We start from the raw sequence: 26998 nt of genomic DNA, 5'->3' as shown, positions 1-26998 counted from the left end.
AAACAGAGAAAGTGCAAGTGATGGGAAAGGGGACCAACAACCTCATCGGTAGGCAGGCGTGGAGTTTGCCGCCAAATTGCGGGGTGGAAGAGGAAGAGGAAGAGGAAGAGGAAGGAGCATGTTACAGTAAATCAAGGGCAAATCAGTCAACTTGTGGTGCTAAAAAGAAAAGAGGAAGAGAGAAAGGCAGAACGACCCGGTCAAGGGGTCAGGTCAAAGAGGACCGGTCTCTTCTTCTCCCCCACTCCGCTCCTCTCCTCTCCTCTCCTCTCCTCTCTGGCTCGCTCCTGCCGCCGGGCATGGATGGATGATGAGCTTCTATCGGAGAGAAAACCAAATCTCCTCCTCACCCGCACAACACCGTCGGATCCCCCATTCCACGAGCTTCCCATCGACCCCAGTCTCGTCGACATGCATTGACCTCATCTGCTTTCCGCTCCAGGGTCACTGCCACGTAAGGAAGTGAGGGGTAAAGACTAAATCATCCGTCGTCTCCATGAGCGGCGGCGGTTCGGGGCCGGAGGTTCCGCCTGCGGAGGGCGGGGGCGCCGGCGATCCCGTCCGGCGTCTCTCGGACCGGCTCGAGTCGATGCTGCCGCGGGTGGAGGCGCTCGCCGCCGACCGCGCGCGCGTGGAGGAGACCAACAAGGCCCAGCACCAGCTGTTGGAAACCCTATATGCCCGCCTCCTCCAGGTGATCCACTCACTCTCCTTCCTCCCTCCCTCTAGGGTTTTCACTCATTTATTATTTGCTCGTTACTGTATTTGCGATTGAAGGCCGAGGCGAGCAGGGAGAGGTGGAAGACTGCCTACACGGAGCTGCCTCCCGGTGCTAACCCCAAGCTCGCCGGTAAGCAGTAGAGACTAATCTCTCTTCTTCGCAAAAATTGAGTCTTTTCCGTGACTTGTTTTCAATGATTTAATCTGGGAGAAAGAAAAAATTGGCATCATTTCCCCCTTTTGGCTCGATCCCTTTTAGTTAATCTAGGTTTCCCCCTTTTGGCTCGATCCATTTTACTAGTCAATTTAGGTTTCCCTCTTTCGGCTCGATCCCTTTTAGTTAATTTAGGTTTCGACCTTTTGGCTCGATCCCATTTTAGTTCATTTAGTAGGTTTATGCTGCTGCTACGGATATCATTGCCTTTGTGTCTGATGCAGAACTTAAAAAGAGTGACTCGGCGGCCGATAACTCTCACCTGAAGGTACACTTGCTGAAACCCGCACCGTCCCTGTCCGCCCTTCAGAAATCACCGTGAAGCCTTGCCCGTAACGCAGATCAACTTGCTCTCTGCCAAACTCGACTGCTCCACCTTTTCCTGAACCTGCAGACAAATTTTCTGTGCGTTCGCTGCCTCGTCGCCCCCAGCCTTTTCTCTGTCCGCTGGGTCAGCCGGCATTCTTTTCCTTCCTTGACACGGAAACCGAGTCTGAACTGCCACGGCCTCACAAATTCCATGCAGCAGCCGTAGTTGAATACAACACTAGCAATCACGCCTCTGCCGCATACAAAGATTTCCCTTTGCTTAATCCAACTATGCACTAGTCTGACAACAATTAGACCCACGTGCATGCACATGGAAACTCAGCAAATCCAATCTGTAGACGCATCGCAACGTTGGCCTCTCCATTGCTAATCTCCTGGACTCCTGAACTACCACGCCTTTTGCGCACGCTGCCAACGGAGATCTGTTGCCGCACGCTACCGAAACACGCCAGGCGCGCGTACGTAGCATCAACACCGTAACTTTGCTTTCTCTCGATCCGTTCATCTCGAAACAAATCCGCCGCTAATCCAACGAAGCTTCACCTTGTTTCTGATCTTGGTTCTCGCCAGCGATTCAGTCACCTGCCCTGTCGCACGTAACCACCGTATGCCAACCCTGCCGGAACCATCGCCACCTCGCGCATAATCCTTGCACGAGCCGGGCCATACCTTAGCCACCCGCGTCGCCGACACAATCCGTCCGCAGTGCCGTGCCGCTGCCCTTGTATAACACCGAGCGCATCATCTCGATGCTCTCACATTCCGATCTATCCGGTCGTCCCCCACGTCTGGTTGCTGGTCTGATCACAAGCCGAATCCGTCGCCTCCGCAACGTCTTCAACACCCACTACGCCGGTCCGATCGCCACGTCTAGCCGATCCTTACCGACCGCAGCCCATCGAACGGTCCAGGCCTCCTGCCCGAAGTGTCCGACACCACCGACCGCATCCGCGATCGCCGCCATGCTCCACCTTGCGCCAATCGGACGTTCCCTGGCACCCGTCGAGCATGATCCTCATACCTCCGGATGATCTTCCGCATAGCCTTCTCGCAACCATGCTTTGATATCACTTGTTAGAATAAAACGCTAATGCAAGATCATAGACGACACACCAAGGTACGATATTTGTTAACGAGGTTCACTGATATGGCTACATCTCCGGGACATGACTACGGGCACTCCTCCCCAAGATACCGTAACACCGGCCGCCCGGGCGCCGGCACAAGCCGTCAGCTCCCCGCGTACCTGTTGCTATCAAGTCGTCATGGGTTACAACGTGCGGTGCCCCTCCGTATATAAGAGGCCTAGGATACAAGTGTCCGACTCCTACACAACTCGTACCTAACCACACCAATTACAACTCCAAGTCCACGTAACCCCTTGCGTACATAATATATTCGACACAAATATAACAGATCCAACATTGCGGACAGACTCCCTGATAAATTTACCTTGCACACGAAGAGGGGAAACGCGCATCATATACTACTAGTTAGATGGAGAATATCGAACTTGTTTTTACTTGGTTCATATTTTAAAAATGGGAAGGGCTAATCTGTAGGATTCTCGAGTAGTATGTCTTTTATCACAATATCTGTCAACTTTCTATAAGATACTTGATTTTGTCAAAAAAATTGTTGTACATCATCTATGAAGTACTGACAACATAGACCAAACAGTCCTGATGCTTATATTTATAGTTAATTTACTAGTCCTTCTGATATTAACGAGGTGTATTACCCCGTTTTGATATGAATAAGATGTATTACCCTGTGCACCACCAACTGTTATCACTGTGGAACCTGATGATTTATTGCGGTTAATGTGCAGATTTGTGTTTTTAGTTCTACTATCTGTCGAAATTGGTACTATTCATTTCATTTACCGTTTTGTGTATTTAATGAAAGCTGTTTGTCTAAGATGCTAATATGTTTTCTGCGCTCGTTCAACAGATGGAGATCTTTGTCAAGATCCAGTCTACAAATCTTCGCATAAAAAGAAAGATTCACTGTTTAAAGACAGTCATTCTTGAGGTCAAGGGATCAGATACAATCTGGGATGTCAAGGATATGATTCGAGACAAGGAGGGCATCCCTGTAGGCCAGCAGAGACTCATATTTGGCAGTAAGCTGCTGGTGGGCAGCTGCACCCTGGAGGACTACAGCATCGTGGAGGAGTCCGCCCTCACCCTTGATCTTGTGCCCCGAGGGATGCATATCTTTGTCAGGCCACTGACTGACAGGATCATGACTATTGATGTTGACAGAGAGGATACCATAAGCAGTGTGAAGGCAATGATTTTCGAAAAAAACGGCATTCCCCCGCGCAGACAGCGTCTCTGCTTTGCAGGGAAGCAGCTGGAGGATGGCCGCACCTTGGCTGACTACGACGTGTACAATGAATCTACCCTTTTTCTTGTGGTGCGCCTCCACAAGTGTGAGGGAGGTCGGATGCACATCAACATCATGGTGAAGACACTGAATGACAAGATCATTACTACTGAGGTTGAGGGAGAAGATAGCATATACAGTGTGAAGGTAAAGATTTTCAATGAAACTGGCGTTCCCCCAGGCAGACAGTGTCTCATCTATGCTGGAACGTAATGGACGATGGCCTCACCTTGGCTGACTACGACGTGCCCAATGGGTCTACCATTTATCTTGTGTCACGCCTCATGCGCATCTCTGTCAGGACGGTTAGCTGGATGAAAATCATTGAGCATGCGTTTATGCAATCACAGACCATTGAGGACATCAAAGCGTGGATTTACTCTGAGGTGGGCATTCTCCCGGAGCAGCAGCAGCTCTCTGACCCTGGCGGCGCCCCCCTGGCTGAAGAGATCCTGTATTCATGCACCCTTGTCCTGCAGATCCGTCCTCCCGGTTGTCAGTGAGATGGATGTAAATTGGCCGTTGACTGATGGTGATATTAGTGAGAGCTCAGAATGGGTCGAGGTTGAACTTGAAGAGGTTGTTTAGCATGTGTGGGGTCATTTTGGTACAATGCAGGATGTAAAATGGGTGAACTGTTGTAGTTTCTGGGCTGGTAACATGTGTTCTTGTATGCGAGTACTTGATAATTTCAGTGCGACGTGTAAGGTGTCGTTATATGAGTCGTTAGTAAGGTGTCGTTATATGAGTCGTTAGTAAGGTGTCGCTAGCCTAAGATGTTATGTTGAGTTTGGTGTTAGGAAGAGAATAATCTATATGTTTGTTCCGTTGATGACAAATCCTATGTTCTGCAAGTCACACTAGGAAAGAAGAATCTAACTAACTGCTTATGAGCATTGTGCTGTGCTTTTAAGTTTTTTGATATCTCGGCAGGTAATTAAGTTCAGTAAGGTGAATCCATCCAATTTTTTATGGGATCAAAGAGTATATTTCGGACATAAGGAAGTAGCTTAGAGTCACCCTAAACCATATGTTTTTTGATATCTCAGCTCGGGTTTCCTTCAGGTAAATTTTCGCTACATTTCGTTTCTGTTCCATTTCAGAATCCCTAAACCATATGCAGAGCAAAGATAGATGATGGAGACAACGATAAGAGACATTGACAGAAGTAGTTATTTGCTCTGAAAAGAAAGTGGGTTCGTTTCTGTGTAACTTCAGTTGAGTAAATTAACTTAGTTGTGAAATCATTCATACCCTTTTAATCTGCGGTGGTTAGTTTCCCGGGACTGTAAACAATTGCTCCGAAATTTGATCATTCAGCCATACCTTCAGCTGAGTAAATAATTGCTCTGAAAACTGGGATCTCTCATCTTGGTTACCTACTTACCCTTTCCTACTGCATTACAAACCAGAATCCCAAGCTAGGCTCACAGAATGGTGATGATTAATTAGGTAAAATCAGGAGACACCATATATATAGTCCAACTCTGAAATTGAAACTCTGCCCGTTGCTGTATCCGACAGCAAGAACGCAATGTACAGCAAGCACAATGCTCGATTCGATTGTGTCGCAAGTGCTTCCATCTGAATATGATTTATCTGTGTGTTTGCCTTGTGAAATCCAAGTTTCGCCCGGTCGCGGAGAGATGTGTGGAGCTGCATTTCGTTCGTCGTCGACCCCTGATGTATCTGGACAGGGTTGGTCTGTAGAGTTTTTGAGCTGTTGAAAGGAAGGGATACTGAAATGGAACCTGAGTTCGTTAGTCCAACACAATCCACCACCGTCAAACGGACGCACCACCGCAGACACCACGCCAGCTCCGGACCAGTCACTCCACCACAAACCAGGTGCTCCCGCCAAGAGGTCGACCCTCCAAAACGATGCTTTCACCGAAGAACGATGCCGATTTGACAAGACAGATCTTAGTTTTCACCCCCAGAGACTTGACTCGAGGATAGGAGAGACGTCTAATCTGCTCGGTGATGCCTCACACGAGGAAACAACATCCACGGAATATTTTCACATAAGGAAACCTAACCATATTTTTATGAGTCGGCACGGCCCGACACACCTATAAAAAGTCCAGGCACCACATGATCCATGTCGGCCATTTTATAAAGCCTACATGGGTTGTGCCGATCCGTACAAATAAAGAGTACTCGTTGCAAAGAACACTTCATTTTCTCATGTTGCGATAAGTGGCACACATGCAGCATGCCGCTTGTCGCAACTTGAGAGCTTTCTTTTTTTCCGTAGATCCGTTTATTCAAAATGTTTTATCTTTTAAACCGTGCGTTCAAATCTTGAACCGTTTTCATCATCCTCGCGTTGAGATTTTTAAAACTAGATCCCATATTGATAGGTTTTGATAAACATTTTTTTTACGAAAAAAACGGACAAAAAAAACCGGGTGAAAAAACCGAACCGGGAGCATGGTTTTTTTCCCTTTCTGAAAGAGGCACGCCCGTGCCTCTCGCGAAATCACACCCGTGCCTCTCGTGGAAGTAAAACCGTGACTCTCATGGAAAGAAAAAAAAACAAAGAACGCGTTTTTTTCCGTTTCCGAGAGGCACGACCGTGACTCTCGCGAAAGTACAACCGTGCCTCTCGCAGAAGCAAAATTGTGACTCTCGCTAAAGAAAAAAACAGAAAACGTGTATTTTTCCCCCTTTCTAAGAGGCACGGCCGTGACTCTCGCGAAAGCACAACCGTACCTCTCGCGGAAGCAAAACAGTGACTCTCGCGAAAGAAAAAAAAACAGAAAACGCGTTTCCGAGAGGCACGGCCGTGACTCTCGCGGAAGCAAAACCGTGACTCTCGCGAAAGCAAAACCGTGACTCTCGCGAAAGAAAAAAAAATAGAAAACGCGTTTTTTTTTCAGTTTCCAAAAGGCACGACCGTGACTCTCGCTAAAGCACAACCATGCCTCTCGCGGAAAAAAATCGTGACTTTCACGAAAAAAAGAAAACACATTTTTTCATGCAAAAACCATTTTTTTGATATTTTTATCGAAAAGCTAAGGAAGACCAGGGGAAAACCAAAACGTCGGGAAAACCCGGAAAAACACCGAAGGAAATGTCCAGAGCGCAACACATGGCGAATGGCTGAGAGCGCGCCAAGTGGCGATGATCGTTGTGAGGCTCCCGAAAGAGTGCTCGTTAACTAGTTGCTCCCGGATCAGCTTGGCGGACGACCTAAAAAGGCATGCGCGTCTGCGGGCCGACCTTCATTCATTTAAGGCCTTTTGGGCCTTTTGTGTTTTCAAAATCCATAAATACAAGAAAATGAAGAAAGAGATATAGAAAAAATATTTTAAAATACAGAAAAAAATCTATTAAATTTTAAAAATAAAATAAAAACTTAAAAATTATGAAAAACGTACAGAAAAATGTAAAAGAGGTAAAGTGTCATATGGATAAATATTGAGCTTTATTAGTAGTTGCCTCATTAAAATCTTCCAGTAATAAACTCCCCACACATTTGTTCTTCTTCTTCTCCTTAGGAGTCTTCTCCTTCACAAATACTTCTTTGAGAGGGGTAGAATTTTTGTTCTTCTTTTTCTTGTTGTTTTCTTATTTGACTTTGGGGCAAACCTAAGTTCCTCTTTTGCCACAACTTCCTTTTGATTGCTCAAAAGGTCGTTGAGATTCTTCTCTCCTTGTATGAACAACACAAGGCCCTTCTCGATCTATTCCTTCAACTTAGTGTTCTCCTCAACAAGATGTGTATGCTCACAACAAGGGTTAGTTGCACAAGCATTATCAATCACAACGGCTATTGCAATACGGAAATGATGTCTGTTCCCCTCCCGAAACCTGCCAATGGCGACTCCATTGGCGATTCTCCCCTCTCCCATGAGAATCGCCACTGGCGGATCCTTGAAACCCGAAAACCTTCGACAACCAATCTCGAAGCCTCCTCCTGTACCCCCTTCCAGCCAGTTTCCTCCCCGTTCCCTCCCCTCACCTCCCGTTTCAGAGCGTCTCTGCAAACCATCCAAAAACTGAAGTTTCAGCTCTCATCCTTGAGGGCGCGTGTGGAGATCGTAAGAGCCAGATTACCACCACATCCTGATGAAGGAAACAAGGGGCCGCCTGACCCAGGTCGCTGTTCGTCTCCAGAAGCCCATCCGTTCCCCGCCATTAAGAGTCTTGAAGAACAAAAGAAATCGTGGATTCCGTTTCAGTTTGAGAAGAATTGGATCCCACTCAATGGGAGTTATGTAGGGATTAAAGCTGGTTTTATCATCCCTCTAGATGGCCTGCTATATAGAGGAAAGCTCCTGCTACGGATCCCATACCCATCCGTGAGAAACCTCGACTGCTCCTCTACCACGCACAGGAGGTGTTCGTCCTTTTGCCTGATGGCTGCGCCGGGCGATACTGAGAAGATGGCTCCCCTGGGGGATCTGGGGACGGTGTCCTCGCCTGCTAAGGAGGTGCCTGCGACCATGCCTGCTGGAGGGAGCTCGGCTGCGCAGCCTGTCCTCGACATCTCCCGGCGGCCGGGGAAGGAACCGGCCCTCGATGTTGTGGGGCCGGCAAAGAAAACTCTGGTGGTCAACATCTCGGGGGCTCGCAAAGCTGTGCAAGCTCGGTTCCTGGCTGTCGGACTCTTCCTATCCGTCACACTAGTGAATCCCCGTCAACTGATCGACCACATGAAGGGAGTTTGGAAGGTTCGTGGGGCGCTGGGCGAATTTCAGTTGGCTGCTAAGGAAGGATGTAAATTTGTCCTGGAATTCTCGGAAGATGGAGATCGGCGACATGTCATCAGGGGCGGCCCATGGCAGTACCATGGCGACCCGTTCTTGGTCGTTGGCTTGGAGGCCGGAGCGGACCCTGCATCGACAGTGTTCTCTCACGTGCCGATGTGGGTTCAGTTCAGGGATATCCCTTTCTACCTCCTGACCAAGGAATTGGCCCGTATTCTGGGTGAACAGGTTGGGAAACTGGTGATGATTGACCAGCACTCGAGGGGAAACATTTGTGAAAAATTTCTTCGTGCAAGGGTGCAAATTCCCCTGTACTCTGCTCTGCTAAAGGATATCACCCTGGAGGATGAGATCACTGGTGAAGAGGTGCCTGTCTCTCTGCGGTATGAAAGATTACCAAATTTCTGCTTGTTCTGCGGCTTCATAGGGCATATGGAAGCTAGGTGTGACCTTCCTGAGAATGAAAAGAAACTGAGATACTCCAAAGATATCAGTGTGCGTGCCGTCCACTTTGATGACCCACGCGCCTGGTTCCTGCCGGACAAGATGGGAAAACCCAAGCTTGGTCAAGCGGCTAGTTCTCCTTGGCGTGCTCCCATGCCGTCCAGCAACTCTGCAATTCATTGCCCGGCCAAGTCTGTGGAGTCGAAGGCGGTTGAGCAAGTGAGTGAAGTCGTTGCCCGTCTAACGGTGGGTGACAAAATGGAAACTGATCCATCCCAGGAAGACACGAACACCAAAATTGTCATGACTAGTAGAGTGCCCGTGCGTTGCTACGGGCGACAATGCAGATAATCAGCATTCTTATAATCACAATGTTACTAATATGTTGACGATGAAAATGATATCATGAGAGCTGCATTCTTCCTCATCTCTCCGCCACCTGAGACCTCTCGTATCCTACATTCAAATCGCGAGACCTCTCGTACCCTACATTCAAATCGATTAATCCACTGCCCATCTCTACCAACGACGATCCATCTCTGCTAATGGTTCTTCTTCCTCCCTCTTCTGCTTTTTTTCTTCGTCCATCCTATTGACCCGCCCACCTCTTCGTGCCTAACCAATTGCCACTGCCACCCTATAGCCGGTGAGTGTTACCGAACGCCGCCCCATGCTTGAGTCGCCACATCTGCCGCCGTCAATACCATCCATCCCTCTAAACCCAACCACCATCTCTGGTGCCCATGACCGCTCGCACACCGCACTTGAGTCCGTCAACCCCTGGCCTCTCCTCCACCACCAATGACCCGCTGGTTCTACTATTCTTCTTACTCCCACCGCCCACCTTTTTCTTCATCCACTCTATCAACCCGCCCACCTCTACGTGCCCAACCACTTGCCACCGACATCCATGATCAGCAAGTGTTGTCACGCACTATCCCGTCGCCCCCTATCAAAAGTCGCCGCCTCTGTCGCCAGCCAACCCTCTAAACCCTACCAGCATATCTAGGGCATGCAACCTCCCCGCACTCCACACTCCATTGCATTAACAGGTGCCTCTCCTTCACTGGCGGCAAGATGGCATGCCACATCATCTTCACCTTTGGTGAAGTCCTAATGCGCCATCGCCGGGGATGCCGCGGCCTAACATCCAAGGCTCAGGGCTGCGCGTGCATTGCTACCAAAAAAATTGTCTCATCAAGAGCAAAGCACATTCCAAAAAACATCTTAATAAGCTTCAGTTTGTTCAAGCCTACTAAGCTCCAAATAGAACTCCAAAAATCAGGCTAACCATCATTGGTTTTATTTATAGAGCTAAAGGTGCAAAGTTTACGCACATTAATCTTTACTCAAGAAATCTAGATAATTAATCTATACTCAAGAAATCTAGAGTTCATTATCATTCATTCATTTAGCTTCAAAATGTACTCTATATACATGTGTCCCATGCTGTGATAAACAACAGATTGTCAAAAAACTTTCTTGTTCTCATTTTTGACTACAGTATGATCAACCAGAAGTTCGATGTTGCTAAGAGTCAATAGATGTTTTTTTTTCTGCATTGGTAGTTCTGAAATTTTGGTAGGAGTCAATAGATCATGTATATGTTTGAGGCAAACAACAGTTAGTTCCTAATTACAGTGAGTGAGATGTGTCTTCGGGGAACAACTAAAACTCTTTTGATTAAATGGAAGTGACACAATCCAGCCAGGAAGATAGAAACCTGACAAATAAAAAAAGGATACAGGCAAACTGCACCCACAACACACCACTTGATCATATTCATACAATAGTGTTGGCAGCATGCTGCTGGGCCTCTCCGGCCTCGTCCTGGTAGATAGCCTCGTCGGTGTCGCACTGTGATGCCTCTCGTCGTGCTGTTCAGCCTGGTGCTCGTGCCCCCCGCGCTCGCCGTCACTGGGTTCATCTCCATCAGTGTGCATACCTTGTTCTGATAACAGTGATTGAGTTATCATGTTTATTGTCCTGAACCTAGAGTCAAACAAAACCATGTTTCAGGGACATTCACACGCAAAGTAGAGGTAAATAGCATGCATAACTTTGGCTAGACCGAACTGCAGTGTAGTTTGGTCGTACCTCAACGAAACGCCAAAGACGCCATCCGGCACCAATCCGTTGCATCCGGTGATCAAATAGTAGGACCTACAAACTGGTTATACACTAAAAATCTTAGCATGCAAGATCAGTCTAAACCTAAAACAGATTTAGCAAACAGAACCACATATAACTCCCAAGCAAGGAAAGGTACCTCTGCATCAGTAGAACACCTGTGAGTTGCAACGGGTTGCATTGACGACTTCTTTTTTTACCATTCAAGCACCCTTCTTCTCTTGCTTCCCCTAGCTAAAAATGTTTCTCCGAGTGATATGTCAATGGTTAAATTTACACTACATAAAGGAAGGCGAAATGGCTCATCATGAGATATGACTCACTCGTCTGTAATCATAAACATCATATTCTTGTTTCATCAAGCAACAGATAACATGGTTGTACACAATGGCCATGCAAAACTGGTAAAGAAAACAAACAATTGGACCATTGTATGTTTCCAAATGAAATTGATGTGCATTGCAATGGAAAGTATGGGACCTATCTTGGAATAGTTGCAGAAAACAAGAGAATATGGATGAAAGACTAAAATATTTGTTGCAACTAATCTACTTTTCTTAAAATTAGTTTACCTACAAAATCACCATTCAGTCTGGTAGTTCAGAGGATGTGTTTGATGTCAGTTCAAAAGGTTGAATATGAGACTATACCAGAAGCAAAGGATTCCCTGAAGGAGTAGCTATTGAAGATATTTCATATTCTTTATGTCAAACAGGTGTGACTGGCTGGTATTATTTTTCAAACAAGTGTCTTCTGACATGTCAAATATCCAACCAAAGTGTGACCTACCTAGACTGAAACCAAAGTTCATAGACATGCGTATAAACTGAAAACTATCCTCACATAATTCAACATACTGAAAAACATGGTTGAGGATTTATTTATTTTAGTACAATGCATTAGGACTACGAATCCATGGCCTCCAATGTCACTATAAAATTGGATCAAACTAAGCTAAGGATGCAAGGAACATTACCTGCCTCAGAAACTTCATATTTCTTTCTCTTCCGTCTACAACAAAAAGAATATTATAGAATCAGTCTCTCTGTATACTGCTTGTAGGTAATTTCCTCCATGCTTTTGAATTCCTGGATGCTTGCAAGGTAATCTACTTGTTTTTCAGTAATGAGCAGCAATGCAGGTCATCAATCTGTAATTGCCTATAACCCATCCTGATTAAAAGCAAGTTCCAGAAAACAAATCTCTACTCCTAATCATGCAACAGCTTTTCTAGCCCGTAGTTAGGCAGAAATTAGATTACAAAGGATAAAACAAAAGAGAAGGAACTCGAACGAACGGATCCCGCGCCACAACCCCGACATGCTACCGCTCTTCCTCAAGCAGCAACGCCGCATGATACAACTAACTGTAGCCCACGCTGCTCATGACAGCCGCACACAGACCACGAACGCCGCACCACCTTCCGGTGCCGCTACACCCAACACTGTCCCTCGAGCACTAACGTCGAACGATACAGCTACCCGCAGCTCACGCTGCTCAGGCCAACCGCACATAGACCACGAACGCTGCACCACATCCTGGGCCGCTACCCCAACATGTCGTCCAACAGTCCCGACTGCGACACATTGACGGAGCTGACAACCTTGCTGCTTCCGCACTTCAAGGTCCTCACCCAAGCCATGCCGACAAGCAGCCCTACCTCTTGGTCGTAGTACTGCCCGAGGCCGCAGCCTCGACACTTAATAGAAGATCCCGGAGCCGCAGCCCCGACATACACCGCCCTTGAAAACGAAAGAGCCCCACACGACATCCAAAGGCTGGCCCTCCAAGGCAACGCCTCCGAAGACGTTTACGACGTAAACGGCGCCGCCACCCACTCCAGAAAACTGAAGTTTAGGTTCTCACCCGGAGAGCCCAAGCACATGAAAGGATAGGAAGATGTCTACGACTATGCCTCTAAGAAGGTGACGGAGCTTTCGCTCGAGTCCCTGATTTCCTATCAATGAGCTTGCTTGCAAATCTGGTCATGCAATGGTACCCAGGCCATCAGAGCCAAGCACATTGTGTAGGTCACCCCCCTGCCGTCAGCCGGCATAGCCCTCATGCGACGACCAGCTACAGCAACTCATGCGACATAGAAACAACGGGGTTGTCAGGGTCAGATCTGAGTGCATCGCTCCAAATCCACCATCCCAAGCCGGTGCAGCAGCCCCTGCCATAGCAGACATCAGCCCAAGGCCGCTTCCCCAGCATTCTCTGGCGCCGCAACCACCGGCTACCCCGCTGCAGATCCACGAAACCAGGAGAACAACATCATCAATCTGCAGAGCAGCACAGTCACACCTCTCGCCGCGAAGAAACACACAACGCCCATATGTCCACCCTCGCGCATGATAGGCGCCAGATCCACGCCCACCTCGCACCTCCGCCACGGACCAACGCACACAGTCGGCCGGAGCACCTCTACGCCTTACTTCGCCAGCGCACATGCCAGATCGGTTCGCACCCTGGCCGAACCCGCGGTCATGCGCACCAGCGCGCCATGCCGCCGCCAGCTCGCCCTCACCAATAAATATAAATGAAAAGTGAAATTATGTAGTCTTAATTGCACAATCAAATCATCCTCAAGAAAATAAAGAGGTAGTTGTTCATCTAAGGTTGCATACCTAGTAGTTGGAAAGTGGAAGCACTTAGAAATAGGCATAACATATCAGAAACACAATTTTCTTTTCTATCAGCAATCTCCCCCACATGAAAAGAAGATAGTATGCTCAAAAATCATTATTCGTCACAAAGATGTATTTAACTAAAATGCATAAGACCAAACAATGCACAAAAATGGTAATAGTAGGCATAATTGTTATCCGAGTAGTGCTAACCAGAAACTACGTATGTCCATTGTGTCGATCATCCGTACGTTCGGATAAAATATAATTTGGTCGAACCAAGAAATAAAATGAAAGTTATTTTTTACTCATGCTAACAGACTACCTTGAGTTTCCATATTCCTGCAAACTCGTGAATAATGTTTCCTTTTCTCTTCTCTTTGTAAGACTAATTCCCAAATTCCATCTGGTACTAACTAAAACATATAGAAATACCATGAGAATACTCGTACATGTCTAAAATACCAGTTGCAAACTGACCAAAGGCCTAGTAGCGCAAGTATGTAAATTGGTATCAAGGAGAACTTATGCAGCAATTGGTGCAGACTAATCCTATATAATTAAAACAGTTAACTTCCCGTGTCTAGTACAGTCAATAAAATATCACGTTCAAGACAAATCTGATATAGTGTGAATAAATTAATAAGTAAATCAATATGGTGCATACTCTAAAAGGTCAGATCTTTGATGTTGTAGAAGTTACTAATCTTCTGCTCGTTTCAAAAATCCCTACAGAAAAAAAGGAATACATTTCAAGCTCCAGCATGAACCAACAATTTATTATGTGAAATACGTTCTTATCGGCAATAGATATTTTCAGATCAAAAAATAGTATACAATCTTATAAGGAACTCTATATTATGAAACTCCCACTCATAGGTGTTAATATGAGACCTTCATGAAATAGATCTAAACCGAGGGTAGTATTTCATATCAGTTATTTTACCATATGAACTTGATACTATTACTATCATCGACGGCAAAACTGACACAACTTATTTTTATAAAAAATAACCATAAGGAAGGCCATACATCAGTGCCAGCAAAAATATGATCATATACCCAGCACAAATTTATATGCCCAACAAAACTGCAACCCCAATCAAACAAAAGATCAGATGGGCTGATCCCTGAGATCGAGAAGATATCCTATTCTTCGCAGCTGCAATTGTTTGCCATCCAAACTGGTGGGCCTAATTATAGGCATGTAAATAGTCCTAACATGTATTTTTCATAGCAGCATCAGGTATGACCGAACTTTCTTAAAAATAGCTCGCAGCATGCTAAGTTTACCAAACCAACATACAAATGAAATATTAGAAAAGACTACAGGACAATTTTTACCTTGATGATTAGTGTGGGCTCTCATGGTTTTTGCTTTCTGACGATGTAATCGGACATGGATATTCTTCACATATGGAAGTGCCTTCGGCCGTGGGTGGAGGCTGACTGACCCTTGAGGAGCTTGTGGTGGGTCTTGCACTCCAGGCAGTTCCCTCGTGGTGCTCGTACTTGTAGCATGTTTGGCAGACGGAGAAGGCCACACCCATTGCATGTGAAGTGCTCGACGTGAGCCCCACATCGTCCCCGCAAATGAAATATTTGATTTACATAAGGGGTTGAGTTCATACTGTTTTTTAAAGTACAGTGCCCATCTCCATATTAAAGACAAAGAGGAATTATTTCAGTTTGAAGTAGAAAGGCAATAACTTCGGAATTGCCAACCTGCAAATATAAAAAGCAAAGCAAAGCAAATATTCTTATGATTTGGAAAACCGACATCCTATACAAGAAACAATATAAGTTCTAACAAATCATTGGTTCGGTTCAAACATCAACACACATAACAGTGGCACTGATTCGCCATGAAACCATGCTATTGAGTATTGAGAGATATAGCAGCAGATGCATTTAGATATATCTAGGCACAACGGCACAAGGATTCACAATGGTGATTATATGGGGAGTAAAAAAACATTTAGGCTACATCTGGAGCTATCTATGTATGTCCAAATTTTGATCTAGCGACAGTACATTTAAAGATACACATACACACATGTTACTACCAATAATTATGAATGGATTGTACCTTAAAAATACACCATACTTAAACATTATATTCAAGCTATCAAGGTCTATATAGAGTTACTTGAAAATAAAGGAACACATAACTGAGTTCTCGACAACAACTTTCCCGAAAAGGAGATGCTCTAGAAAAGAAATGTTGATCCTAGCATTTGGCAATTTGTTTCAGACCAACCTTCCTTTTCTGTGTGCCACCATGGTCGTAAATGTGCAATCTCAGATAGTGGTGCTGACTGCTTACTACTGAGATAATCCTACTTGTTGCCCGGAGCTTGACACCATTCATCCTTCTATAGGCTAGTGTTACAGAAAAGGGCAAAGAGCTAACAAAGGGCATACTCATAGTGCAGTGTTCCTTCCTACAACCCCTCGTTCCTAGTCAGTAAAAGGCTTACAACAATTTAACTTGGCTCCGCATTTACTTTAGCTTGTCTGTCGAGTTAAACAAGGATTGAGCTGCAGGTGGTTGTCACCTACTTTGGCAGTTTTGTACAACTAAAGGCCTAAAGTTATCATGGCACAGTCAACAAATAGAACTTGCAAGTATTATGTACATTTAAGTAGCAGATGTTTCTCAACACAAAATGCAAGCAACTGTGCAAGTAGGGTCTAAAATTCATGCAAGTAGTCAGAATATTTCCGACGCAAATCGTACAAGTAGGAGGAAGAAACAAATAAAATGTAAATAAAGAATAGTTACCTTCAGTAAATTGGTTTCTCCTAAGAAGGCAGGCAAATGAACAGACTATGTAGCCGCAATAATGGGCCTGATGAATTAACAACTTAGCAACAATGGGCAACGTTGTGTGGAGAGAGGAAGGGAACTATGAGTCGAGCAAATTGGTGAAACAATCACTGGTGCCCTACTCCGCCAGTCTGTCGTGCATCCTCGGGATGGTGGTCAGTGAGAGGTCGATGCAAGTGATGCCGCAGGTGACGCCCTCCTGCAGAAGCTCTATAAGAATCAACAGAAAGAAATCGAGTTAACAGAGATACTTTTCTAAGGGCTTGAGAGGTTATATAATGAATAGAAGATTCATGAAAAGACGTCACTTACATGATACATGTAGCTAGAGAATCACAGTGCCCTCAATTGAAGTTTTATGTTCTCCCCATTAGTGATCGCACTGAATCAAAAAGCAAAATGTCAGACAAACAGATTACCTGGAGTGAAGGCATCAGGTAAACAAATTATCTGAATCAAAAAAGCTCACTAAAAACAGAATCAAAAAGCTAAATGCCAAACAGATTGAGTACTTTGCCTGGTATACATACTTGTCCCGCCTTGCATCAACCCCGTGCATGGTGGTGGCATCAACAGCGTCATGAGCTCCTGCTGCCCTTGCGTCGATAGAAAGGTTGTCATCGTCGGCACCGCGCACCTCCGAACGAAGGATCCATTTGGCATGGAGGAGAGCGCGATCAGATTGATGCGTCCATCCCCAAACAACGAGCCAAGATAAAGAATATTATGACTGGGAGTTGTGTCCCCACTTTGTGTGTGCAACCACCTCCTTTCTACAGCTCCAAATCAGGGGAGCATCATTTCAAAAAAAAATCAGGGGAGCATCTCTTCATTCCCAGCGAGACGGTCTATGCAGGTGCCGCCAGCGGCGGCGACGCCCCACCACAAAAGATTGTCTTCGAGCCGCGAGTTGCCGCACCCAACCCCAAGGACCTGAAGTTGGTAGATATTTATTGGGGAAAACAACCAATAAAGCATGACTGAAGTTTAAACTTTGCATAACTAAAAAGTAATCAATGTATCAAAGGATTTGATCTGTGGGCATTTTCCTTTTTCCCAAGTAACAACGTCAAACTTTTCAGGGGAAGGGGATATACAATATTTACAAAACTGAATTCTTTCCACGTGTTTTTAAATCAATGGATCCTTCATCTAGTCCTTTTGCTATCTCCTACAAATTCTTTAAAGAGTACTACTACATTGCAGCAAAATAATGCAATACCTAGAGTTAAATCTATCAATTTTGGCACATACGTACTTGCATGGTCTTCTCCTCCTCTGTTAGCATTTCTCAGTCCAATTCGTGCCTGCATGAACATGGTGGTGACAAGAACACCCAACCCCAAGGACCTGCAGCACAAGAACACACAACATACATGTTGGCGAGATGGCGTGCTTCAACTGCAGTGAGTCCCCGGCCGTGGCCGAGTGCCCCTTTGGTCGCGACGCAGTGCCTTCGGCGGTGGGCATCACGATGCGGTCATGGAGCCACAATCAGATCAACAAAACAATGTATCTACCTTGCCATGCATCCCAATACAGAATTGAGAGCTCCCGTGTGTATAATACCGACTGCTATAGTTGCTTGCCATCACAATTAACGAAGTAAAGCACATAGATAGAGGATAAGATTACATCAATAAACTAAACAAGTTCAGCTTCTATTGGTGAAAGGCAACTGATGACCCTAACCGCAATTCTACACGCAATGATAACCTAAATTTACATCAATTCAACAAGGTTTGGACCATTCAATTTTGCTTGGCTATCACGACAATTTGGATAAACATGAAACATACAGTTCCCATGACACCTATGAGCGCATCACATGTGCTTAAACATCAAGTTTATTGTAGATGGTCTAGAAGTACTACACACAGAGTGGTACATATATATGCATAGAACAAAAAACAGAGCAAGTAACCGAGGTTAGTCAGTGAGACTCACCCTGCAATCCGACGAACATGACGACGCTGGGCTTGCCCTTCTTGGGGGTGAAGGACGGCTTCCCGGGATCCAGCATGCTGCAGAGATCCGTGAAGACGACCTGCAGCGCGAAACAGAAGCAAAGGCACCAACCTCTCGCGCAGCCGGCCACCGCCCTCGTTGCCGCAGACGGAGGCTGCCTCCTCGCCGGATCGGGTCGGAGCGGCATCCCAAGAGACAAGACGCACACGACCAGGTGGCGGACGACGAGTCAGGGGCCCCGACCAGGTAGGCGTGCTGGATGAGGTCGATGCAGGTAGGTGGGGCGGAGGGGCAGCAACAGAGGAGGAAGAGGTGGATCTGTGACGACAGCAATGGATCCACGAAGGCGGAGGCGACCGAGGGGTTCCGCGGTGACGGCGGCGGCGGATCCACGATGGCAGCGATGGATCCAAGAAGGCGGACGTGCGCGTCCAGATGGGGATCTATGGATCGGCTTTCGGCTCCAGAAGGGCGGCGGGTTAGTTGTGCGAGTAGGGCGCCTTTGATGTAAGACCGAGGGCGGCGGCGAAGGGATGAAGGGCGGCGGCGGCGAAGGGATGAAGGCGGCGACGAACGAGGGCAGGGAGTCTAGCGTGCGAGTCGTTCTCGCTCGAGGGCATGTGACGTCGCTCGTACGTGCGGGGTTTTTTTCGCTGGTTATTTTTCGTAGGTTTTTTATCGCTGGTTAATTTTTGTAGATTTTTTTCCTCGCTTGTCTTGGGCGCGATCGGTGGTTACGACCTGAAGAGCGCGGGGGCTGGTGCAGGACTCGGTACGTGGTTTTGTCGGTTCGTGGCGGGTCAGCGGGAGGTGGGAGTAAGTACCAAAGAAGTACCAAAAAAGACCGGGTAAGGTGGGACGAAAATAAAACCCGGAACGCGACCTACCAACTGAGACATTAGGAGTAGAGATTGCTGCGAGGCCGGTGGTTGGTAAGGCGGATGCGTCCCACTCTGTGGAGGTTGGTGGTCTGGAATGGGAAAACCGTGGTACGCAGGCAAGAGGGAATGAGATGGTGAAGACATATGCAGTACAAGTGCAGGTAGCCAACAAAGCAGAAGAAATTCAGGTGGTGGACATGGGCTCAAAGCCAGGTTTTGATATAGAGAAAAATGGGGGTAACAAAAGGAAAAAGGAGGCATCCAAGGGCAACGGAAAAGGTTCTGTGATCGTTGGCTCGGTGCTGGGTAAAAGAGAGGCTCGTACACAGGAAGGGTCAGAGTATGCTGGTGCAGAGGAGGATGGGGCTGTTTCTAATCAGAACAAGAAGAAGAAAGAGACTGGGCAAGCGGATGGAATGAGCAACAACGACACGGATGGAGGTCAGGAAGCTACTGGGCCTGGGGCTCCCGGTCTACTGGTGGGTGCGACAGACAGCACCCGCCAGGAGCCATGACGATCATTAGCTGGAACTGTCGGGGCCTGGGGCAGCCCCGGACAGTTCAGGAGCTCGTGTGCCTAGTGCGCACGTACCGTCCTTCGATCGTCTTCATCTCTGAAACTAGGAAAAGCGAGGAGTATGTAAATAAACTTCGTAGGAGACTAGGTCTCAAGCACTGTATTTCCCATGTTGGAAAAGGGAAGGGTGCATGAATCGCTCTCTTCTATGATGAGCAAGTTGAAATAAAAAAGCTCGCTGTTGGCCCCCGTTACATTGATGTGTTAATTCGTCTCAATCCCCATGGTCGTCAATGGCGGGGTACTTTTGTTTATGGTGAACCAAATGCCAATGAGAGGCACCACATGTGGGATCTCCTGCGTAGAATCAAACCAGCATCCAATGAACCTTGGCTTATGATAGGAGATTTTAATGAAACTGCTTGGCAACATGAACACTTCTCCAAAACACATAGGAATGAAAGAAACATGGAGAATTTTAGAGAAGTTCTAGCTGATTGTAGGTTGCTGGACCTTGGTTTCAAAAGGCCTAAATGGACATACGACAACAAGTAGGATGGAGGGAACAATGTAAAGGCAAGAATAGACAGGGGTGTGGCAGACCTGCAATGGAGTTCAATATTCCCGAATGCATCGATCGAGCATATATGCCCTTCCAGATCTGATCACCTCCCTTTGTTACTTAGGTTTGGACAGAGGAATGAATGGCGACCCCTAAACAAAGGTTTCCGATATGAATATATGTGGGAAAGGATGGATTCGCTCACTGATGCGATTGTGAATTCATGGAAAGAGAAGAGGACTGCTGAGAACTTATCGGAAATAACAGAGAAACTGTCAGGTTTGCAAAGCTCGCTGAATGCTTGGGCAAAGAAGAATTTTGGCTCGATCATTAAACAAACTTCAGCGCTCAGGAAACAGTTGGAATACTTGTGGTCACAGCAAACCTCAGATGCTAGGGATAAGGAAATTAAAACAGTGTCGAAAAAGCTCGACGAGATGCTTCATCGCGAGGAAATGATGTGGAGGCAGCGGTCAAGAGCTCTCTGGTTGCGAGAGGGAGACAGAAATACGAAATATTTCTAGCGTAAGGCATCACGGAGGCGGAGGAAAAATACCATAAACAAGTTAAAGGATAAAGAAGGTAACTGGGTGGAGGACCGAATGAAGTTGCAGGATATGACCACAGACTTCTTCTTTGTACTCAAAATAAGAAGGTCTGGACCCCAAAGTTATTGTGGACTGTCTTACTGAAAGAGTGACCAATGATATGAACTCATCGCTGCTCAAGGAGTTCTCAGAGAAGGAGGTTAGTGATGCGTTGTTTCAAATTGGACCTCTGAGAGCTCCCGGACCTGATGGCTTCCCGGCTAGGTTTTTTCAAAGGAACTGGAGCACGGTAAAGAAGGACGTGGTGAATTCGGTTCTGAAATTTTTCAGGGAGGGTATCATGCCGGAGGGAACCAATGACACAGTCATTATGCTTATACCCAAGAAAAACAACCCAGAGCATTTGAAATATTTTCGCCCCATAAGTCTATGCAATGTAATCTACAAGGTAATCTCGAAATTCATGGTAAACCGTCTGAGACCCATCTTGGATGAAATCATTTCTGAGACACAAAGTGCCTTCATCCCAGGGCATTTAATTACGGACAACGCTACCATTGCTTTCGAATGCTTCCATAAGATCCAGTATAGCAAACAGGCTGCTAATACCCACTGTGCGTTCAAGTTGGACTTGGCGAAAGCGTATGATAGGGTGGACTGGGGATTCATGGAAGAGGCCCTGTTGAAACTTGGTTTCGATCGCAAATGGGTGGATTGGGTTATGTGTTGTGTGGAATCTGTGAGGTATTCTGTCAAATACAATGGTGAACTGCTCGAAACCTTTTCCCCTTCAAGGGGACTTCGTCAGGGTGACCCTTTGAGCCCTTACCTGTTTCTCTTCGTCACGGAAGGACTCACCTGTCTGTTGGATAAGCAGATCCGCCTGGGAAATATAACTCCTATTAAGATTGCCCGGGGATGCCCTAGAATATCAAATCTTCTGTTCACCGACGACTGCTTACTCTTTTTCAAAGCGTCAAAAGAAGAGGCCGAAAGAGTGAAACAAGTCCTCATTGAATTCCAAAAGGGTTCGGGGCAGCTGCTCAGTTATAGCAAGTGTTCTGTTCTTTTCAGCGAGGTTTGCCCAGTGGAGGTCCAGCAAGACGTCAAAAGTGTGCTCGATATCACGGCCTTGACCTTTGAAAGCAAGTACTTAGGACTTCCCACGCCAGAAGGACGAATGAAAGACTCCATGTTCCAGCCAATAATGGAGAGATTTATTAAGAGATGTTCGGATTGGTCAGAGAGGTTTATGTCTCATGCAGCGAAAGAGGTCCTAATTAAGTCTATCCTCCAAGCCCTTCCCACCTACTGTATGGGGGTTTTCAAAATGACCCAGGGTTTCTGCGATAGATACGAGAAACTGATTCGAGACTTTTGGTGGGGCAATGAAAATGGTCACATGAAGGTGCATTGGATGTCCTCGGAACGCATGATCAAGCCAAAAAGAGGTGGTGGTATTGGTTTTAAAGATATGAAGCTCTTCAACCAAGCTCTGCTCGCACGACAAGCCTGGAGATTGATTCAAAGACCGAATAGCTTGTGTGCCAGAATTCTGAAATCCAAATACTACCCCAATGGCGAGCTTTTGGACACGGTATTTGCATCAAATGCTTCTCCGGCCTGGCGGGGAATCGAGCACGGGCTTGAGCTTCTTAAGGCGGGCCTTGTTTGGAGGATCGGTAATGGAAGAAAGGTTAATATTCAACGTGATCAATGGATCCCGCGTGAGGAAGGACTGAAACCTGCACAATTTATTCGCCGCTCTAGATTAAGATGGGTTAATCAGTTGATGAATACTGACGGCAATGGTTGGAATTCGGAGTTGATCCACCAACTGTTCTATCGTTTTGATGCTGAAGCGATTTGCAATATTAAACTTCCAATTTCGAAGGTGGAGGACACGGTGGCGTGGCACTTTGAGAAATCGGGCAACTTCACGGTCTGGAGCGCGTACAGACTGGCGGCTTCCCTTCAAAACCAGGAAAATCGGCCAGCTTCGAGCTCCGCAAATGCAGCCAATGACCGGTGCATCTGGGATATTATTTGGAAAGCAAAGGTTCCTGAAAAATTTAAGATTTTTGGGTGGAGAATCGCGACAGACACCCTGCCAACCAAAATGAACAAATGGAAACATACCCTGGAAGTTGACAGCACCTGCAATATTTGTGGCAACGGAGATGAAGATGAATATCATGCAGTGATTTCCTGTACAAAAAGCAAGGCTCTAAGGAGTGAAATGCGTAAAATCTGGGATCTTCCTAGTGAGTTGCAGTTTAGATACACTGGGGTGGACTGGCTTCAGAATCTCCTAGGAACTTGCAATATGGAAATGAGGGTCAAAACCTTGCTGCTGCTGTGGAGGTGTTGGTTCCTACGTGATGACTGCATCCATAGTACAAGGAAGGAATTAATCAGCAGATCAGTTCATTTTTTGGAGCAATATGATGACGAACTGAACATCTGCTACATGGTGCTTTTGTCAGGTCCAAAGGACAAACAGGCCTTGGGGCATACTGAGGTTGCTTTGGCTGGGAAAGTTCGGACTGAAGTTGAAGCTTTTGCGGCAATGCAGCAGGAAAATAGTTCGGATCCTGCTTCGGGTGCTGCAATTCAGTGGATTCCCCCTGACGGCGATACTGTCAAACTGAATACCGATGCTTCCTTCTTAGCTGACAGCGGAGTGTCTCATGTGGGCGCTGTTGCTCGTGATCACAGAGGACTTATTTTATTCTCGATGTCCAAAGGAATTGATCGCTGCTCTTCAGTGGAGGAAGCTGAGGCTCGGGCTCTGCTCTATGGTCTGCAGACCTTGGCGGCGCTATACAGAGGGCCTATTATTGCTGAAACTGACTGCTCTTTTCTGATGAAGGAACTTCAGCCTGATTCTTGTAACCGCTCTGCTTGCTTTTCGGTGCTTCATGACATCAAAGAGGAGCTAAAGAAATTCCAAGGAGCTCAGGTGAGATACACAAATCGAAAGCAAAACAAGCTGGCGCACTGTCTCGTAGGCCGAGCTAGAAGTAAAGGGGACACGCAATGGATGGCTAACGTCCCGGATGACCTGAGAGCAGTGCTGGCTGCCGACTGTTTGGTTGGCCCAAGAGTAATGTAATTTTACTCTTTCTCCTCAAAAAAAAATCACAACGAAATGAGGACAAGTTGAAATATCTTTAGTTAGTTTGGCTTGGAGTTGATCATGAGACTCCAAGAGTTTCGAGCGAGCACTCCTCAGGACTTTGTGGGCCTTTTCAAGTATCTCATAATCCTCAAGGAGTCTAGCATGGCCAACAACAAGCTCATCATTTTCAATTTTAAAATCAACAACAAGAGAATTAGCATGATCATGATATTTTCTTAATTTAGCAAGGCCAACAGTTTGTGTCTCCTCAACAGCCAAAATAAGGCCCTGCTCTTCCTCAAGAGCAAGAGAAAGACACGTGATATCATCGGCATACTCACGACTATGCCCTTCCAACTCATGATTGTCTCATCTTCAGATTCAAGAAGAGCATTTGCTTTGCCTAGTTGTTCCAAGAGGTCCACAAAGTGCTTATTTGTCTCACCTTTAACTTTGGCCATGAACTTGTCAAACTCATTCCCTTTTTCTGGTGCCTCGATAGAATCCATCAAAGATGGGTTAGATGAAATGATTGGATTGATGGGAGGAGTTACTAGGGGCGGTAGTGCTGCTCCGAACAGGGGATTAGTACCATCGGTTAGGTGAGCGGTACTACCGATCTGGTAGTGCTGGTCAGAGCATTGCTCCCATAGGGGAGCGTACTACCCCCTAGCACAACGTACTACCGTGTGTACTTTTTTTAGATCTTGTGCCATTGGACTATGCACGTGTAGATCAAGCACCCGGTTAGTCTTCAGCACCAAAAAAATCTAGGATGAGAAAAGCCCTTTCATGTGTAGCCATGTATACGTACTCCATCTGTAAAGAAATAGAAATTGTGGATACAAATCATCAGGGTCAGTTTTGCATGGAAGATTTTCTAGTGGGTCTAGTTTGCCAGGAGGGCTTGGAGCGTGTGCGGCAAGGATGACGACGTGCGTATAAGGCTCAGAGGAGTTTGAAGCGCGTCATGGCGGGATCGTGCATACACAGGGCGTCAAAGAAATGCATGAATATGTGCGGGCGGACACGATGCAGGGTGGAGCATGGTTGCAGCCGGATAATTTTGGTTGGGTCGGACTGGACAGTCTGATGGATCGACGTGGATGTCGGTCAAAGCAGAAGACAACGTTGATTTCAGCGATGACGACATAGGAGCGTGATGCTGATGGTGGCCGACTTTTGGGCGTGGGAACACGTGGTGCATGTTGGGGAACGTTGCAGAAAACAAAATTTTTCCTACGGTTTCACCAAGATCCATCTATGAGTTCATTTAGCAACGAGTGATCGGATTGCATCTACATACCTTTGTAGATCACGCGCGGAAGCGTTCAAAGAACGGGGATGAGGAAGTCGTACTCGACGTGATCCAAATCACCGGAGATCCTAGCGCCGAACGGACGGCACCTCCGCGTTCAACACACATACGGTCAGCATGACGTCTCCTCCTTCTTGATCCAGCAAGGGGAAGGAGAGGTTGATGAAGATCCAGCAGCACGACGCCGTGGTGGTGGATGCAGGGGTCACCACAGCAGGGCTTCGCCGTTCTACTACGAGAGGGAGAGTTGTAGCAGGGGAGAGGGAGGCGCCAAGACTCAAGGGTGCGGCTGCCCCTCCCTCCCCCCTTTATATAGGCTCCCCAAGGGGGGGGCGGCCCTAGGAGATGGTGAAAGTGCGTTATATCGACTAGAGGGGGGGTGAATAGGCGATTTTTATGGAAGTCTTCAAAACGTGGGAGTTATGAAGACAAACAGCGAAGATTATGCCTATTACTATGCAGCGGAAGTTAGATTACACTAGGCCAGCCATGGTCAAGTATTCAATAAAGTGAAAGCGCAATGACAAACAGCTGTAGTGTAATAAGGATCAGGTGGGAAGAAGTTATGAAGCCAAACAGATCATACATTCACGTTGTGAAGACAAAAGATAGAGCAAGCATGCAATGGCTTCACAATGAGTAACAGCAAGAAAAAGGAAGTGAAGATGAAACCAGTGACTCGTTGAAGACAATGATGTGTTGGACCAGTTCCAGTTGCTGTGACAACTGTACGTCTGGTTGGAGCGGCTAGGTATTTTCCCCTTAGGACACACAGTCCCGGACACCCAGTCCTGAACACGCAGCTCAGGACACCAAGTCCTCACCGTATTCTCCTTGAGCTAAGGTCACATAGTCCTCGCCCAATCACTCTGGTAAGTCTTCAAGGTAGACTCCCAAACCTTCACAGACTTCGTTCACTGGAAATCCACAATGTCTCTTGGATGCTCTGAACGCGACGCCTAACCGTCTGGAGGATTCACAGTCCTCAAGTGTAATAAATCTTCAGATCACACAGACAAGAAGACTTAAGTGATGCCCAATGTTCTCTGGCTCTGGGTGGTTAGGGCTTTTCTCCTCGCTAGGAATTTTCTCTCAAAGGCTTCGAGGTGGGTTGCTCTCAAACGACAAAAGCCGTGCACTAAAATCTGAGCAGCCAACCGTTTATGGTTGTAGGGGGTGGGCTATTTATAGCCACTTGGCAACCCGACCTGATTTGTCCGAAATGACCCTGGGTCACTAAGGAACTGACACGTGTCGCAACGGTCAGATTTCAAACTCTCATGGCCACTTTACTTGGGCTACAAGCAAAGCTGACTTGTCCGGCTCTGGACAAGATTCTCTCTCATTGTCTTCACTCGAAGACATAGGTTTTTGGTTTAGGCATCACTTCAGTCATTCTGACTGGTTCTCCTGGACCCCACTTAACAGTACGGTGGTTCCTATGACTCAACACAAAAGAAAAAGAACTACGAAAGATCTAAGTCTTCGAGCTCCATAGGCTTCATAACGTGTCTTCTTTTGTCATAGTCTTCAATGTGACTATCTTCATATACCACCTTTGGCTTCAATGTCTTCATACATTTTTAGGGGTCATCTCTGGTAGTAAAACCGAATCAATGAGGGACTTCTACCTGTGTTATCCTGCAATTCTCACAAACACATTAGTCCCTCAACTAGGTTTG

General features: G+C 46.6%; 1 protein-coding gene and 1 pseudogene across 2 annotated transcripts; both read left to right on the top strand.

Annotated features, from left to right (window-relative positions):
* Positions 1-177: 177 nt before the first annotated feature.
* LOC125506564 (polyubiquitin-like) lies at positions 178-4529 on the top strand (annotated as a pseudogene). The gene is made up of 4 exons (XR_015603094.1): positions 178-694; positions 778-850; positions 1159-1202; positions 3218-4529. The product of XR_015603094.1 is annotated as a polyubiquitin-like (transcript).
* Positions 4530-19381: 14852 nt separating this feature from the next.
* On the top strand, positions 19382-23992 carry LOC147974118 (uncharacterized). The gene is made up of 2 exons (XM_087524916.1): positions 19382-19691; positions 20985-23992. Exons 1-2 carry the CDS (start codon positions 19382-19384, stop codon positions 23990-23992), a joined length of 3318 nt encoding a protein of 1105 aa, XP_087381042.1.
* Positions 23993-26998: the final 3006 nt, after the last annotated feature.

Source organism: Triticum urartu, chromosome 5A (assembly GCF_056163025.1).
Source record: "Triticum urartu cultivar PI428250 chromosome 5A, HENAU_Tu73, whole genome shotgun sequence".
Classification (NCBI taxonomy): domain Eukaryota; kingdom Viridiplantae; phylum Streptophyta; class Magnoliopsida; order Poales; family Poaceae; genus Triticum; species Triticum urartu.
Note: the sequence above shows the minus strand (reverse complement) of the source record. Positions and strands in the feature narration are given on the sequence as shown.